The sequence below is a fragment of the Rissa tridactyla genome, chromosome 6, assembly GCF_028500815.1.
Source record: "Rissa tridactyla isolate bRisTri1 chromosome 6, bRisTri1.patW.cur.20221130, whole genome shotgun sequence".
In the NCBI taxonomy this organism is placed as follows: domain Eukaryota; kingdom Metazoa; phylum Chordata; class Aves; order Charadriiformes; family Laridae; genus Rissa; species Rissa tridactyla.
The window spans coordinates 890319-905225 of record NC_071471.1 but is presented as its reverse complement, the minus strand read 5'-3'; the positions used below and the strand labels follow the sequence as shown (position 1 = coordinate 905225).

Here is a 14907-nt window from a genome sequence, read left to right as displayed (position 1 = left end):
CGTCAAACTGGAGGGTGGTACTTGGGCGGCGAGAACTAGCCCATTCCTGATCCTGCAGCACCAGCCTGGCAGTGCCACAGCTCCGACTTTCCCGGCGGCCAGTTCTTGCCACGAAGGAGCCATGCAGTGCCCCGGGGAGGAGGGTGAGCTCGGCCCTGCCGGCTGCCCCTGAGCCCATGCCGGCCGTCAGCCGGTGGGAGCCTGCCATGCCGGATCGCCTCGCTCAGGGATCGCCAGTGCCAAGCTCTGCCCTGTGCCCCTCTGGAGAGGGCTGAGCCGCTGCTGCCCAGCGAAGAGCGGAGCCCACCCTCCATCCCTGGGGCTGGCACTCCCGGGACGCTGAGCGGCACCACGGTAAGGATGAGCTCCCTGACAGAGCTGGGGTACCTCCGGGGAGCCCCCACCCTGCCGAGGTGCCCTGCCACCCCTGGGCATCCCCCTGTGCCCTCAATGCCAAGACCTCAGGGACTCTGCCCCCCAGATCTGAGCACCGGCCAGGCATGGCCCGGCACCCAGGGGGGTGGCTGCCCGCGGTGGCCCCCCAGTACAGTCCTCCTTGCCCCTGCCCTGCCGCCCACATCCCACCGGGGGGAAACCACGGGGACGCACGGACCAGTGGCAGTGCCAGCCCCAGGCCAGCCCCTGTGCCCGTGGGAAGTGGGAGAGATGTGTCCCACCGGGAGCTGTACCCGCTGTCACCCCACGGCGACCAGTTGTCACCCCCCCCCCCCCCCCCCAACCTGCACCCACCGGCACTGTCCTCAGCTGGGGCACCTGGGGGCAAAGACCGTGGGTGGAAGGGACCCCCTCCCTCCCACGCAGGACAGACACCACCACCCCACCCCCCGCCCCCAGCCGGACACCCCCTGCCCGGGCTGGGTGGAAGGGACCCCCCCCCGCAGGACAGACACCCCCTCCCACGGCCGGACACCCCCTGCCCTGCGCTGGCTGCCGGTGCCGGGCGCTGCCGGCGGAGGCGGAGCGCGGCCGGTCCCTCCCCCGGGCAGTGCCCCGGGTCCGCCCCGCAGGGCCGGGAGGAGCCGCCGCCGCGGGCACCGGCAGCGGCACCGGCAGCGGCACCGGCAGCGGCACCGGCAGCGGAGCGGCGGCACCATGGCCGCGGAGAGCGAGGCGCAGCGTGAGCTGCAGTACGAGCAGACCCTGGTGAGTGCGGCCGGCACCGGGCACCGGGGGGGACCGGGGGAGAGATGGGCGGTGCGGGGGGGTTGCTGCCCCGCTGCGGGGGACAGTGCCCGTGAGCTCCGCCGTGCCTGGTTTGGGGGTGCCGCCTCCGGGCCGTGGCTGGACAGGACACGGGGTGACGGTGCCACCACCCCGCAGCCCCCTCGGTGCGGGGGAGCCCAGCTCGGCCCCCACCTGCAGAGCAGGACCTTTGCAGACACCCCCCCCCCAACGGCTCATCACTGGGGGGGGAGGGGGGGGGGGGATCCACCCTGTGGGGGACCCCAGAGGCACCACCCGGGCACCCTTCGCCCCCTGCACTGTGTGTCCCCAGCCCTCTGCCCCTAAGATAGCGTATCTCCCCCGCCCGCAACCTTAGCCCCATATTTACGACTCCTTGCCCTCCGGGGCCTCCCCGCTGGCACACAGGTGCCCGGCTGTCCCGGGGCGGGGGGGGGTTCTCCTTCCCCACCGTGGCCTGCAGCCCCTCCGCTGCCCGTGGCCCTCGGACATCCCGGGCAAAGGTGCTTCTCCCCGGCCTCTGCCTGGGACGGTGCCCGGGGCGGCTGAGCAAACGGGTACTTTGCCCTGGCAAAAGCACTCAGACAGGCAGGGCCGGGGAGGTGGGCAGGGGAGGGGACGGCTGGGCTGCCCGGGTTTGCCAAGGGCCTGAGCCGGTTGCTGCAAGCGGGGCCGGCCCTGCCGAGGGTTGCCCACCCGACACGTGGGCACGGGGCAGCGCCAGGGCACTGCTGCGTCGGCCACCCTCTGCTTCGTCTTTCCAAGCACCCAAAGGCCTTGTCTGGGGGTGTCCTCAGTGCCCACCCCAGGCTGCCCCTTGCCCATCACGGTCAGGTGGCTGCGGGCCACCGTCCAGCCGTGGGAGCCCTGGCTGTGCCAGCGTCTCCATGATCTTATCGGCCCCGTGGTGCCTCCCCGGCAGGGCTGAGCCGGGCAGCAGCCAGGGGCACGAGCAGGGGTGCGTGGCACCGTCCCATGCGAGCCCTGAGGGTGCCTCCCCGCACCCCCCCTCCGCGGGTGCTGGGTCTGCGGTGGGTGGGCAGCGAGGCCAGGCCGGCACCGTGGGGCGGAGGAGCCTGCAGGCAGCGTGGGAGGGGAGAGTCACGCTGGGCTGGCATCGGGGCCACCTCGCACCGCGCCGGCAGACTTTGCCCTCCTCTCCTCCGGGTGGGGTAGCACCCGTGCCCCGGGCGCCCCGGGGCACCCATCCCCACGGCCTCTGGGCTGCGGTGAGGCTGCTGAAACCGCCTGGGGCTGGTGGGTGAGGCTGGGTGCGGGCTGTCGTCCCACGGCCTCACACCTGACTTTGGGGAGCTGCCTGGGCACGTGCCGGGCAGGGGGGGTGCCCAGCCCTCCCCGCTGAGTCTGAGCCACCACCAGCTCCTGCCAGCACCTGCCGGGAGGGTCGGGATCCAGCCGGAGCCTGGCACGGGCTGCTCCGAGCCAGACCGTCCTGGGGACAGCTCTTGGTGGCTGTGCCCACAGCCAGGACATCACAGCCGTGCCCAAAGGGCCCCATCCCTGCCCCATGTCCTTACCCCCACCCAGGTTTCACCAGCCATGGGGTGCCGTGGCCATGGAGTCACCAGGGGCTGACACAGCCCCAGCCCTAAAGGTCTCCCCAGGCCACGGTGTCCCTCCTTGTGGTCCCCATGCTGGGTGGGTGCCCTTGAGAACCCCTGGCCGAGCCAAAGGTGCCGGGGTGCGTGCCAGCCCCGGTGCCCCCCGCATGCCAGGCTGTCGTGGTGGGGAGCAAAGGGCCCCGGGGGGGGACGGATTAAGCTTGACAAACTGCCCTTGTTCGTCGCCGAGCCGCTCAGGGCGATTAGAGCCCGGCTAAGACGGGCAGCGTGACACAACCCTCTGGCCTCTACCAGCCCGGGGGACCCCCGGCCCCCCCCGCCTTTAAATATCCCCCCCAGGATCACGGTTTTTGGGGGAAGGTTGGCTGGCATCAGCCTTGCGGAGGTGGGCACCGCTGCCAGGCAAGCTCGGCGCTACGGGACAGGGTGGCACGGGGACACGGCAGCGCCAGATGCCAGCGCCCGCCCCAGGCGCAGCATCGCCCGGGCGCAGCGGGGACCGCGGGCTGGCACGGCCCGGGGGGCTGCGGCACAGACAGTGCCCGCAGCGCCGGAGCCCGGGACCGACACAGCGGCCCGTGTCCCCGGGTGCCCCCCGCCAGGCCCCCCCTCCCCGTGCCCGCTCCCTGCCTGCCCGGCACTGTGATTGTTCAGCTGCTTCGCCGCGGAGGCCGGAGTCCCGGGGCTGTTTGTGTTTCAAAAGGCCTTTGTGGAAAAATAACCGGAGCGGGAGGAGGAGGAGGAGGAAGGAGAGAGCCCACTACCGGCCTTCACCACAGCCCTGCGGCCATGCCAGGGCTGCAGGCACGGTGGCTGGGGCACCCCTGAGGTCTGTGCCCTGCCTGCGGGGACGTGGCATGGGGCAGCGGGGTGGCACAGGGCAGCAGGGTGGAACGGGGCAGCAGGGTGGCACGGCCCCTTCGCTTGCACCCCCGTTATTGCAAGGGGGTTGGTTGCAAACAGGGGGGAGAGGGGGAGCAAAACCTCCCCCCGGCAACCAGGCTGGACCCCCTGGGACTGGGCATCCCCCCAGGTGCCCCAGTGCCCCGGGGACAGCGTGCCAGCCTCTGGTGTGGCCCCAGGAGGTGGGCACGGAGCTGACTGGGGGGGCACTCAGCCTGGGGGTGCCCCGGTCCCCGCCAGGGCTGGCCGTGGGGCGTCAGTGGGGCCGGGGGAGGCGGGGGCTTGGCAGGGGGACAGCACTCCTCGGAGTGCCGGACCGTTTCATCTTCCAGAGGAAACAAGCTTCGCCCGAAGGGAGCCTTTGAACGCTGGCCCCATGCGGGGCCGGGGTCCTCCTCTGGCCGCTGATGCTGAATCCGGCCCCCAAAGGGGTCGCGCCGGCATCTCCGCCTGGATCGTGCCTCCCCCCGGCACATTTCCATAGGGCGAGGAGCTGCTGAGCTCGTGCTGAGCAGGAGTTTGGGAGGAAATCTGCGCCGGGGGGGGTCAGCAATGGAAATGAATATGTCCCCGCTCCTCCCCACCCTCCCTCCTGCTGCCGAGCACAACCCGGGTATTAGACAGCGGAGAATCCACCTGGCGCCGCTCTGGCTGCTGTCTGCTCTGTGCCAAGGGGACCCAGGCAGGAGCGGTACCCCGTGAGGGGCGCACCTTCACGCCGTCCCCATGGGGAGCTGGCACGTGCCAGCCGCCCGGGGGGGTTGTGAGGGGGACCCAGGCGTCCAGGGTGGGCACCGCCGGTGGCAGCCGGGGCTGGGCTGCCCACGTGCCGAGCACGGTGCCCACCCGTGGCGTCGCCCCTCCGCCAGCCGCCGGCACGGGCCATGCCGGGGAGGAGGGCTGAGGCGGCCACGCGCGGTGCCGGCCCGGCGCGGCGGGTGGGCGCACCATCGGCATGGGGCTCACGTCGCCCCGATGTGGGAGCTTGGCAAGGGCCCCCACGGCCCTGAAGCTTCCCTTTGTGCCGGGCCAACCTCTGGCACTTGGCATTCAGGTCGTGCCGGGGGGAGCGAGGCCGAAACCAAGCAACCGAGTCCTTGGCAGTGCCCGCCAGCACGGGACAAATGCCCCCAGCTCGGCAGGGAGGACGGGCACAAAGAGCTCCTGGCCGGCTTGGGGGGCACTGCCAGGCCCCCTGCTCCCCCGGGCAAGGCCAAGACACGTGCCGTGGCCAGGCAGGAGGCACCCGAGGAGGAGGGGGGGGTGCCCCTAAAGTGGGCATGGAGACCCCTTGCACTCCCTTGCTCCCTAAATCCCCTCCTCATGATGCTGTGCCCCGCTCTCCCCTGGGACTGGGGGTGCACCATGCCCCGCCGCTGCCCTCCTGCCTCCCTGCTGCCAGTTGAGACCGGCCAGCTCGTGTCACATGTGGCCTGTCAAGCCTGCCTCCTGGGGGAACCCAGCCCTGCGTTTAGTGATGCCAAAGGGAGGCGCCCACAGAGCGCCAGCACAACCCCAATACGAGCCCTTGGAGAGTCCCCTGGCCGTGCTACCATTGCCGGAGGCCCCTCCCCACCCTCTGCCAGCCCAGCCCGGTGCCTGGGGCACCTGGGCAGGGCCGGGGACTGGTACCGGCAGTGCCAGCTGCCTGTGCCGGACGCTGGCCATCGATCCCCACGCTCCTTGGCTGCCCGGCCCCCTCCCACGTCCCGGCGGGCGGCTGGGAGGCAGGCACGACTGCCCCTTCCCCAGGGGCGCCCACCACCACCTGCCCCCTCGCCTGGCACCCCCTCGTGCTGGGAGGCCATGCCAGCTTGCCTGCAGCTCCCCTGCCTCAGTTTCCCCACTTGGGTGCAGGAGCTGGGGTGCCGGCGCCCCCTGACGCCCCCGCCCGCTCCTTCTCCCCCCCAGATGTATGGGCGCTACACGCAGGACCTGGGCACCTTCGCCAAGGACGAGGCGGCCCGGCTGCGGCTGCAGCAGGGGCACGGGGAGGGGGGTACCCCCCGGCCACGCCGCCCCTCTGAGCTGCTGGAGTACACCCAGGGCCGCTGTGGCCCCTGCCGCGGTAAGGGACACCGGGGATGGGGACACGGGGGGGGGACACTGGTGGGCACAGCCCCTGGTCAGGGCACGGCTGCCCACCCTGCCGCGGCGGCAGAGGGTAGGGTTTCTCCGGCTGTCATGGGACACCGGCGCTGAGGACAAAGCCACCTGCCCGCCGGGTGGCGGGTACACAATGGCCCAAAATAGCCAGGCAGCCGCGGGGACCGGGGGGCCCCCAGCCCCTCTGCCTGGGGCCGTGCCGGGGGGGCTGTGCTGGTGGGAGGTGCGTGCCCAGCGGTGCCCCCACGGAGCCCACCGCTCCTGCCCGCTGCTGGTTGTGGCGCGGCTGGGACGGCTGGGCATGGCGGTGCTCCTGCACCAGACGGTGCCGGTGGTGCTGCGTCGGTGCCACCAGTTGTGAGCACCCGTGGCCCCACCAGCCTGGCCCCCCCCGTCCCTAAGCCTGCCCTTGTCCCCGCAGTCTGCGCCTTGCAGTGCCAGCGGTTCCTCATCTCCAAGGTGGGCGAGGACTGGGTCTTCCTCATCCTCCTGGGGCTGGTCATGGCGCTGGTGAGCTGGGCCATGGACTTTGCCATCGCCACCTGCCTCCAAGGTGAGTGGGCACCGGTGGGGTCCCTGGCTGGGGGGGCAGGGGGTGTCCATGCCGTGCCCCTTGCCAGCCATGACCCACCTCACCGACTGTGCCCACAGCCCAGAAGTGGATGTACGGGGGCCTGGACACCAACGTGCTGCTGCAGTACCTGGCCTGGGTCACCTACCCCACCGTGCTCATCACCTTCTCAGCTGGCTTCACCCAGATCCTCGCCCCCCAGGCCGTGGGTAGGGCACCACCGGGTCAGGGGGGACCTGCCTGCCCCCTAACAGGGTGTCCCCTCCCTGGGGCTGTGGGTTGGGAGCTTCATGGTTGTCCTCCTGGGCTATGGGGGTGGCGGTCCTCAGGGTCTTCCAAGAGCTATGGGATGGTCTTCAGAGGGTCTCCTGGGGGCTATGGGGTGGATGTCATCCTGGGCTATGGAACTGGGGCTCCTTGGGATTTTCACAGGGCTATGGGCAGATCTTCAGAGGGTCCCCTGGAAGCTCTGGGGTGGACGTCCACCTGGGCTATGGGGTTGGGGGTCCCGGAGGTCTTCCAAGAGCTATGGGCTGGTCTTCAGAGGGTCCTCTGTGGGCTATGGCACTGGGGTCCCCGTAGGGCTATGGGTTGGGATGTCTCTACATGGCCATGGGGCTCTTCCTGCAGACTGTACTGTGGGAAGAGGTGTCTCTGGGGTCTCCCTGTGGCAGTGAAGGATGGCAGAGCATCAGGGATCCCCCCCAGAACTATGGGTCAGGGGCTCCCCAGTGCCCCCCCCGCCATGACCATGGCTCAGGGTTATCCCCACGGTGCCAGGCTCGGGGATCCCCGAGATGAAAACCATCCTGCGGGGCGTCGTGCTGAAGGAGTACCTCACCCTCAAGACCTTCGTGGCCAAGGTGATCGGGCTGACGTGTGCCCTGGGCAGTGGAATGCCCCTGGGCAAGGAGGTGAGGGCAGTGGCCGGGGCAGGGCAGGCAGGGGGATGGGGTGGGGGGGGGCACTGTCCTCAGCCCCCCACGCTGTCCCCATAGGGTCCCTTCGTCCACATCGCCAGCATGTGCGCGGCCCTGCTCAGCCGCTTCCTCTCCCTCTTCGGGGGCTTCTACGAGGTGAGTGGGGAGGGCTGGCCCTGGGGGTTCCTCTGTGCCCCCCGGCAGGGTTGGCAGCGCTTGGGGGGGTGGGAGGGAGGGGGGGGCAGTGCCCGCTCACCCCCGGCTCGCCCGCAGAACGAGGCGAGGAACATCGAAATGCTGGCGGCCGCCTGCGCCGTCGGTGTCGGCTGCTGCTTCGCCGCCCCCATCGGAGGTAGGGTCACCCCGGGCCCCCCCCCGACCCCCGCGCACATCCCGCCCGAGCACCGGGGTCCACCCAGCGTGGCGAGCGGGACCCCCAGGATTGCTGGCATGGGAGAGGGCAGTGCCGCTGGGCGAGGAGGAGGAAGGGAGGAGCGGGCACCGTCCTCCTGGAGGTGTAACATCTGCTCTCCTCCTCTCCCCTGCCGCCCTGCGCTCCAGGGAGCTCCTGGCCCCGCTGAGCCCTGCCCGTAGGTTGGTGACGTGTCTAACTCTTTCCTTGCCCTCTGCCTGCTGCGCTGCCCCCTCCGTCTGTCCATCCGCCCGTCTGCGTGTGTGTGTGTGTCCCCCACCCCGGTGCCACCCGCCATGTCTCTTGCTCACGTCCCCGCGCTACCCTCTTGCTCGCGCCGACTCCTGCTCTGCTGTGCCTGCTGCCGCCAACCGGGGACCCGCCACGTGCTTTGCCAGGGAAGCCCTTGACCCCCCCCACAGCGTGTCCGTGGTGCCGGGCGGACCCCCCGCGGGCCGTGCACGAGCGTGGGCTCGGGGTGGGAAGCGTGCCAGGCACCGGGGGCCCGCCTGGGTTTCGCCGCCTCCCTCGCGCCCTTCTTCCCGGTGCCAGGCGTCCTCTTCAGCATCGAGGTCACCTCCACCTTCTTCGCCGTCCGCAACTATTGGCGCGGCTTCTTCGCCGCCACCTTCAGCGCCTTCATCTTCCGCGTCCTCGCCGTCTGGAACAAGGACGAAGGTACCTCTGGCGGGGTGGGGGGCATGGGTGTCCTCCCGCCACTCCCCACTCACCCCTGTCGCCCCCCGCAGAGACCATCACAGCGCTGTTCAAGACCCGATTCCGCCTTGATTTCCCCTTCGACCTGCAGGAGCTGCCCGCCTTCGCCGTCATCGGGTGAGCGCAGGCGCCGTGTGCCCATCCCATGGCCCCGGGGTGGCCGTGGTGGTGATGGTGATGATAGCGGTGATGGCGGTGATGGTGGTGATGGATGGCGGTGATGGTGGTGATGGATGGCAGTGATGGCGGTGATGGTGGTGGCAGCAGGACACATGAGTGCTCACCCCTCGCCTCTGCCCAGGATCGCCAGCGGCTTCGGGGGTGCACTCTTCGTCTACCTCAACCGCAAGATCGTGCAGTTCATGCGCCGGCAGAAGACCATCAACCGCTTCCTCATGAAGAAGTAGGTGCTCGGTGGTCCCCGGCATCGGGGTGGTGGAGCCAGCGCTGCACCAGCGTCACCCCCCACCCCATGCCACCCCGCCAGGCGCCTGCTCTTCCCTGCCCTGGTGACACTGCTCATCTCCACGCTGACCTTCCCGCCCGGCTTCGGACAGTTCATGGCCGGCCAGGTACCTGCCATGGGTTTGCACGCCGGTCCCCACCCCGGGGCCACCACCAAGCCCGGCTGACCCCTGCCCCTCACCAGCTCACCCAGAAGGACACCCTGGTGACACTGTTCGACAACCAGACGTGGGCCAAGCAGGGGCTCAGTGATGAGTTTGAGTACCTGGGCATCCTGGAGGCCTGGCGCCACCCCCGCTCCAACGTCTTCGTCACCCTTGTCGTCTTCATCCTCATGAAGGTGGGTGCCTCCTGCCCCTGACAGCCCTGGGGTGCCACCGGGGAGGGCCTCCTGGATGCCCCTAGAGAGGTGCCAGGTTGTTGCCAGTGAGGTGACACCGGGAGGCACTGCGTGGCTGCTGCCAGAGTTGGGTGCCGCCAACATGGCATCAAAGAGAACTTGGCGAGGAGCCACCACGGTGCCAGCAGGAGGTGCTGGCAGGGTGCCACCAGCTGCCACCAGGGAGGTCCTGGCTGGGTGCCACCAGGTGCTACTGGGGAGGTGCTGGCCAGGTGCCCCTTGGGAGGAGTGGGGCTGCCCCATGGCACGGTGCTGTCCCCACATGCTGCTCCATGGCAGCTGGCTGTGGGGCACAGCAGGGGCAGGGCTGGGCTGCGGGGGGGCAACTGACGGGTGCCTGTGTCCCCTGTGCAGTTCTGGATGTCAGCCCTGGCCACCACCATCCCAGTGCCCTGCGGAGCCTTCATGCCCGTCTTCGTCATCGGTGAGAGCCTGTACCCAGTGCGGGCACGGCTGGCAGGGGGGAGCTGCCTGCTCACCCATGGGTGTCCCCAGGTGTCCCCTTCCCAGGGGCAGGGGACAGGGCACGAGACTGGGTCGGGGGCAGGAGAGCCCCCGCGCCCGCTCCCAGCCCCTCTCTGTGGGCAGGAGCGGCTTTCGGGCGCCTGGTGGGGGAGAGCATGGCAGCCTGGTTCCCCGACGGCATCCACACCGACAGCAACACCTACCGCATCGTGCCGGGGGGCTACGCCGTGGTGGGTAAGCGCTGGGCTGGCACGGGGACAATGGGGTGGGCACTGCTTGGAGATGCTCCAAGGAGCCAGTGGGTTCCCCAGGGCTGAGGTGTGTCCCCAGGGGCTGGGGGTGATGCGGGAGGTCCCAAGGGCTCGGGCTGTGGTGGCTGTCCCGGGGTGGGGACACAGCCCGGCAGGCAGCACCTGACGGCGTCTCCCCCGGGGACGGGCACAGGCGCAGCCGCGCTGTCGGGCGCCGTCACCCACACCGTGTCCACGGCCGTCATCGTCTTCGAGCTGACGGGGCAGATCTCGCACATCCTGCCCGTCATGATCGCCGTCATCCTGGCCAACGCCGTGGCCCAGAGCCTCCAGCCCTCCCTCTACGACAGCATCATCCGCATCAAGAAGCTGCCCTACCTCCCCGAGCTGGGCTGGGGCCACCACGAGTGAGTGTGTGTCGCCTGCCCTGTCCCCGAGCCCCTCGCCAGGCACAAGGGGAGGGGGTGGCATCGCCCTGAGGCCGCCGTTACCCACCCCGGGCAGGAAGTACAACGTGCGGGTGGAGGACATCATGGTGCGGGACATACGCTACATCACCCTCAACTGCAAGTACCGGGACCTGCAGCACGTCCTGCAGAGCACCAAGATGAAGAACCTGCCGCTGGTGGAGTCGGCAGGTGAGACGCGGGCAGAGGGCAGCGCTGGCACTCACCCCGGCCGTGGGGCCAGCCGGGATGGTGGGGGGCGGGGGGGGCAGGGGGGGTGGCAGCAAAGGGGCCGCCAGGAGCCAACGCGGCCGCTCACTGCCACTGGCAGAGTCCATGATCCTGCTGGGCTCCATCGAGCGGGCGCAGGTGGGGGCCCTGCTCACCCACCAGCTCAGTCCCGAGCGCCGGCTCCAGGCGCTGCGGCAGAAGGCGCTCTCCTTGGACAGGCACCGGCTCTCCGTCGCCAGCATCTGCTTCCAGGTGAGGGGGGCGGCCGCCCCGGGGGATGCCCCAACAGGGTGTCCCCCCCCGGCCGCCATGCCCCACCACCCCGTCCCCCCCCGCAGATCAACACCGAGACCTCCTCGGGGCCCCCCGCCCGCACCGCCGCACGCAAGCCCCTGAAGCCGGCGCTGAAGCGGGTGTCCAGCGTCACGTCCGAGACCCCCCAAGGTGAGTCTGCGCCCCCCCCTCTCCACCGCAGCCCCTGGCTGCACTGCCCCGCTGACACCCCCTCCCTGCCCACAGCCAGTGCCGCTGACCCCCCCGGCATCGCCCTCAAGAGTCTCTTCTGTGCCAACGCCGCCGCGGAGCCCACCGAGGTGAGTGCCCAGCCCTCCCAGCCCTCTCTGCCCGCCGCCGTCCTTTCCCATCGCCCCCACCCCTTCCCAGCCCTTCCCGCTCCTGCCCATCCCCTCTCATCCCTGCCCATCCCTGCCTGCCTCTTCCTACTCCTGCCCGGCCCTGCCCATTCTCACCCCATCCCTTCTCATCCCTGCCCATCCATGCACATCCCTACTTGTCCCTTCCTGTCCCATCCCTTCCCTGCCCACTCCTGCCTATTCTTGTCCCTTCCCTTCCTCTCATTGCCTATCCCATCCCATCCCATCTTATCATGACCCATCCCATCACAACCCATTCCTGTCCCAATCCATCCCATCCTATCCTTTCCCAACACATCCCATCCCATCCCATCCTATCCCATCCCATCCTGTCCCCATCCCGTCCCCATCCCATCCCATGTCATCTCATCCCATCCCACCCTATCCCACCCTGTCCCATCCCATCCCATCCCAACCCATTTTATCCTATCCCCATCCCATCTCTTCCCCATCCCTTCCCCATCCCATCCCATCCCATCCTGTCCCCATCCCATCTCATGTCATCTCATACCATCCCACCCTATCCCACACTGTCCCATCCCATCCTATCCCCATCCCAACCCATTTTATCCTATCCCCATCCCATCTCTTCCCCATCCCATCCCTTCCCTTCCCCATCCCATCCCATCCCATCCTATCCCATCCCATCCTGTCCGCATCCCATCCCATGTCATCTCATCCCATCCCACCCTATCCCACGCTGTCCCATCCCATCCTATCCTATCCCCGTCCCATACCATCCCATCCTGTCCCCATCCCATCCCATGTCATCTCATCCCATCCCACCCTATCCCACGCTGTCCCATCCCATCCCATCCTATCCCCATCCCATCCCATCCCATCCTGTCCCCATCCCATCCCATGTCATCTCATCCCATCCCACCCCACCCCACCCGGTCCCGCGGCATGCCCCCGCCGTGCCCTAACGCCGCCGTCTCTCCCGGTGGTGCCAGGCCCAGGGCACGGCCTATCGCAAGGCCAAGCACGTCCGCATTTCCATCTCGGTAAGCTGCAGCCAATCGCTGCCTGGGCACGGCTCCTCTCGGCCAATGGGAGCCCGCCATGGATTCTCTGAACCAATCAGGGGGCTGGCACGATTCTGCTTGGCCAATCATGTTTGGCCTGTCTGTGCAGCCAATCGGGGAGTGTCCTGATTCCACTCGGCCAATCACGGCGTGTGTCCTCCCAACCCCAAACCTTCCCGGCCAATCGTAGCCTGACCTGGAGCCCCTTGGCCCGTCACAGCCCTGGGATTTGCCCCACTTTGCTCAGCCAATCATGGCACGGCCTGCCTTCTCTCCACCAATCACAGGACAGCTTGTCTTGCCTTGCCCGATCCTGGTGTGACCTGTGTTCTCCCAGCCAATCACGTTACCTGACGTGCACCCTGCCTGGTCCCTGCCTGCATGTGCTGCCTGCGCCCTGCCCGCGTGCTGCCTGCATGTGCTGCCTGCTCCTTACCACTCCCTGCCTGCGCCCTGCCAACACCCTGCCTACGCCCTGCCCGCATGTGCTGCCTGCACCTGTCCCTGTGCTGCCTGCACCCTGCCCACTCCCTGCCTGCAGCTGCCCTGCGCCTTGCCCACACCCTGCCCACACCCTGCCCACTCCCTGCCTGCAGCTGCCCTGTGCCTTGCCCACACCCTGCCCACACCCTGCCCACTCCCTGCCTGCAGCTGCCCTGTGCCTTGCCCACGCTCTTACCACTCCCTGCCTACACCCTGCCCACTCCCTGCCTGCAGCTGCCCTGCGCCTTGCCCACACTCTTACCACTCCCTGCCTGCATGTGCTGCCTGCACCCTGCCCACGCTCTTACCACTCCCTGCCTACACCCTGCCCACTCCCTGCCTGCAGCTGCCCTGTGCCTTGCCCACACTCTTACCACTCCCTGCCTGCATGTGCTGCCTGCACCCTGCCCGCTCACTGCCTACAGCTGCCCTGTGCTGTGCCTACACCCTGCCTACCTGTCCCCCTGCCTGCTCCCTGCCTGCTCCCACCCCCTGCCTGCTCCCTGCCTGCAGCCGGGCGGCTCAGGGTCCCCTCTCTTGCAGGAGGACATGGACCTGGGTGACAGGATGACGCCGGTGGAGGTGAGGGGGTGGCAGGGGCAGGACTCTCCTGCCCACCCAGGAGACCCCAACGGGGTGACGAGGCTGTGGGGGGAGGGGGCAGCTGACCCTGATGTCCCCATAACACTGGGTGGCGGGGGGGCCTTTGCTGGCCCCCTTGGGGGGTGCCGTGCCCCCTCGCCCTGCCCCACGGCGTGCGTGTGTCCCCCCCCCCCCAGATCCTGGAGTGGGAAGAGCAGCAGCTGGACCAGCCTGTGGACTTCAGCAGCGCCAAGATCGACCCCGCGCCCTTCCAGCTGGTGGAGCACACCTCGCTGCACAAGGTGCACCCCCCCACACCCCAGACCCCTGCCTCCCCCCGGCCCGGACCCCCCCCCAGACCCCCAACTCAGCCCCTTCTTCCCACAGACCCACACCATCTTCTCGCTGCTGGGCCTGGACCACGCGTTCGTCACCAGCATCGGGCGGCTGGTGGGCATGGTGTCCCTCAAGGAGGTGAGCTGCGGGGGGGGGGGGGGGGGTGGGCGGTGGGGTTGGAGGGGCCCGGGGGGGTGGGTGAGGGGGCACCCGGAGCCGCCTGCCCACGGTTTTGGGGTACCCACAGCTGCGCAAGGCCATCGAGGGCTCGCTGACGGCCAAGGGGGTGAAGGTGCGGCCGCCGCTCGCCAGCTTCCGCGACAGCACGGCCAGCGCCGGCGAGCCCGACACCACCGCGCTGCGCCAGCTCTGGGACCGCCACCACCACCACCCCATGCCCCGCGAGGCCGGACCCGGGGGCGACGGTGACGATGTCACCCCCAAAGGCCAGTGAGATGGCATGTCCCCCCCACCCCAGCGTGTCCCCAGGTGCCGCAGGGGTGGTGTCAGGGGGCGCCCACCCATGCCAGGCTCGGCATAGGGGTGGGCACCCTCAATCCAGTGCCACTGACCCTCCCCCCATGCTGGGGGCTGGCCTGGTGCCCCCCAGCCTGCCCGTGCCCCCCACCTCCCTGTCAGCTCCTGGGGCTCCCCACTTCACTACCTCTTCCCCCCTCTCCCCAGCGCCAGTGCCCCCCGCCAGGGCCACCATCCTCACCACCCCCCCGCCATGGGCACCCCGATGTCCCTGCTCGGGGTGGCACGTGGCGTGTCAGGTCGGGGGGGACACGGGGACACGGGTGGGCAATGCCCCCTCCCCAGCGCCTCATGGCTGGGAAGGGGGCCCTGCTGCCTCTCTGCTGTGCAACCCCCCCCCAGCCTGTGTAAATACAGAGATTTTTATATTAATTTAATAAAAGGAGTTTATAAACAGAGCCCGAGTGCCGAGGGGCCGGAGGTGGGGAGGGGGCACGGCCCGCGGGCACCGGCCGAGTCTCGCCGTGGCCGCGGGGTGGGCGTCCCCGGGGGGAGAAGCCCCTCTTCACCCGGTGCCGGCTGCCAGCGTGGCCTCGCTGCGGTAGCACGGCGGCGGGGGCTCACCGGGCCGGGGTCCGGCGCGGCGGCGGGCGGTGATGACCAGCGTGCCGGCCTCGG

At 69.6% G+C, this 14907-nt stretch overlaps 1 protein-coding gene across 6 annotated transcripts; it reads left to right on the top strand.

The window, feature by feature from the left end:
* Positions 1 to 1021: 1021 nt before the first annotated feature.
* Positions 1022 to 14681, top strand: CLCN2 (chloride voltage-gated channel 2). Of its 6 annotated transcripts, none has more exons than XM_054207228.1 (24): positions 1022 to 1164; positions 5601 to 5757; positions 6217 to 6348; positions 6447 to 6575; positions 7147 to 7280; positions 7365 to 7442; positions 7560 to 7638; positions 8251 to 8376; positions 8448 to 8532; positions 8717 to 8818; positions 8903 to 8987; positions 9065 to 9220; positions 9635 to 9704; positions 9869 to 9979; positions 10190 to 10403; positions 10501 to 10634; positions 10774 to 10925; positions 11012 to 11117; positions 11193 to 11266; positions 12280 to 12330; positions 13378 to 13416; positions 13614 to 13718; positions 13804 to 13890; positions 14000 to 14681. In XM_054207228.1, the coding sequence occupies exons 1-24, from the start codon at positions 1114 to 1116 to the stop codon at positions 14204 to 14206; spliced, it is 2664 nt and encodes an 887-aa protein (XP_054063203.1). In that variant the 5' UTR covers positions 1022 to 1113; the 3' UTR covers positions 14207 to 14681. The 6 variants fall into 6 exon arrangements, with proteins under 6 accessions (XP_054063203.1, XP_054063202.1, XP_054063199.1 ...); XM_054207227.1 differs by having other exon boundaries at positions 1046 to 1164; positions 9107 to 9220; XM_054207224.1 differs by having other exon boundaries at positions 1046 to 1164; positions 8507 to 8532; positions 8903 to 9220; positions 13381 to 13416.
* The last annotated feature ends 226 nt before the right edge of the window (positions 14682 to 14907 follow it).

Excerpts from the sequence above, each read along its gene's own strand:
- CLCN2 (XM_054207223.1), top strand. The coding sequence starts at position 1,114 with ATGGCCGCGGAGAGCGAGGCGCAGCGTGAGCTGCAGTACGAGCAGACC. Across the intron at positions 8,819-8,902 it reads AACCGCTTCCTCATGAAGAA|GCGCCTGCTCTTCCCTGCCC; the intron begins GTAGGTGCTCGG and ends CCACCCCGCCAG. Across the intron at positions 10,926-11,011 it reads TCGCCAGCATCTGCTTCCAG|ATCAACACCGAGACCTCCTC; the intron begins GTGAGGGGGGCG and ends CCCCCCCCGCAG.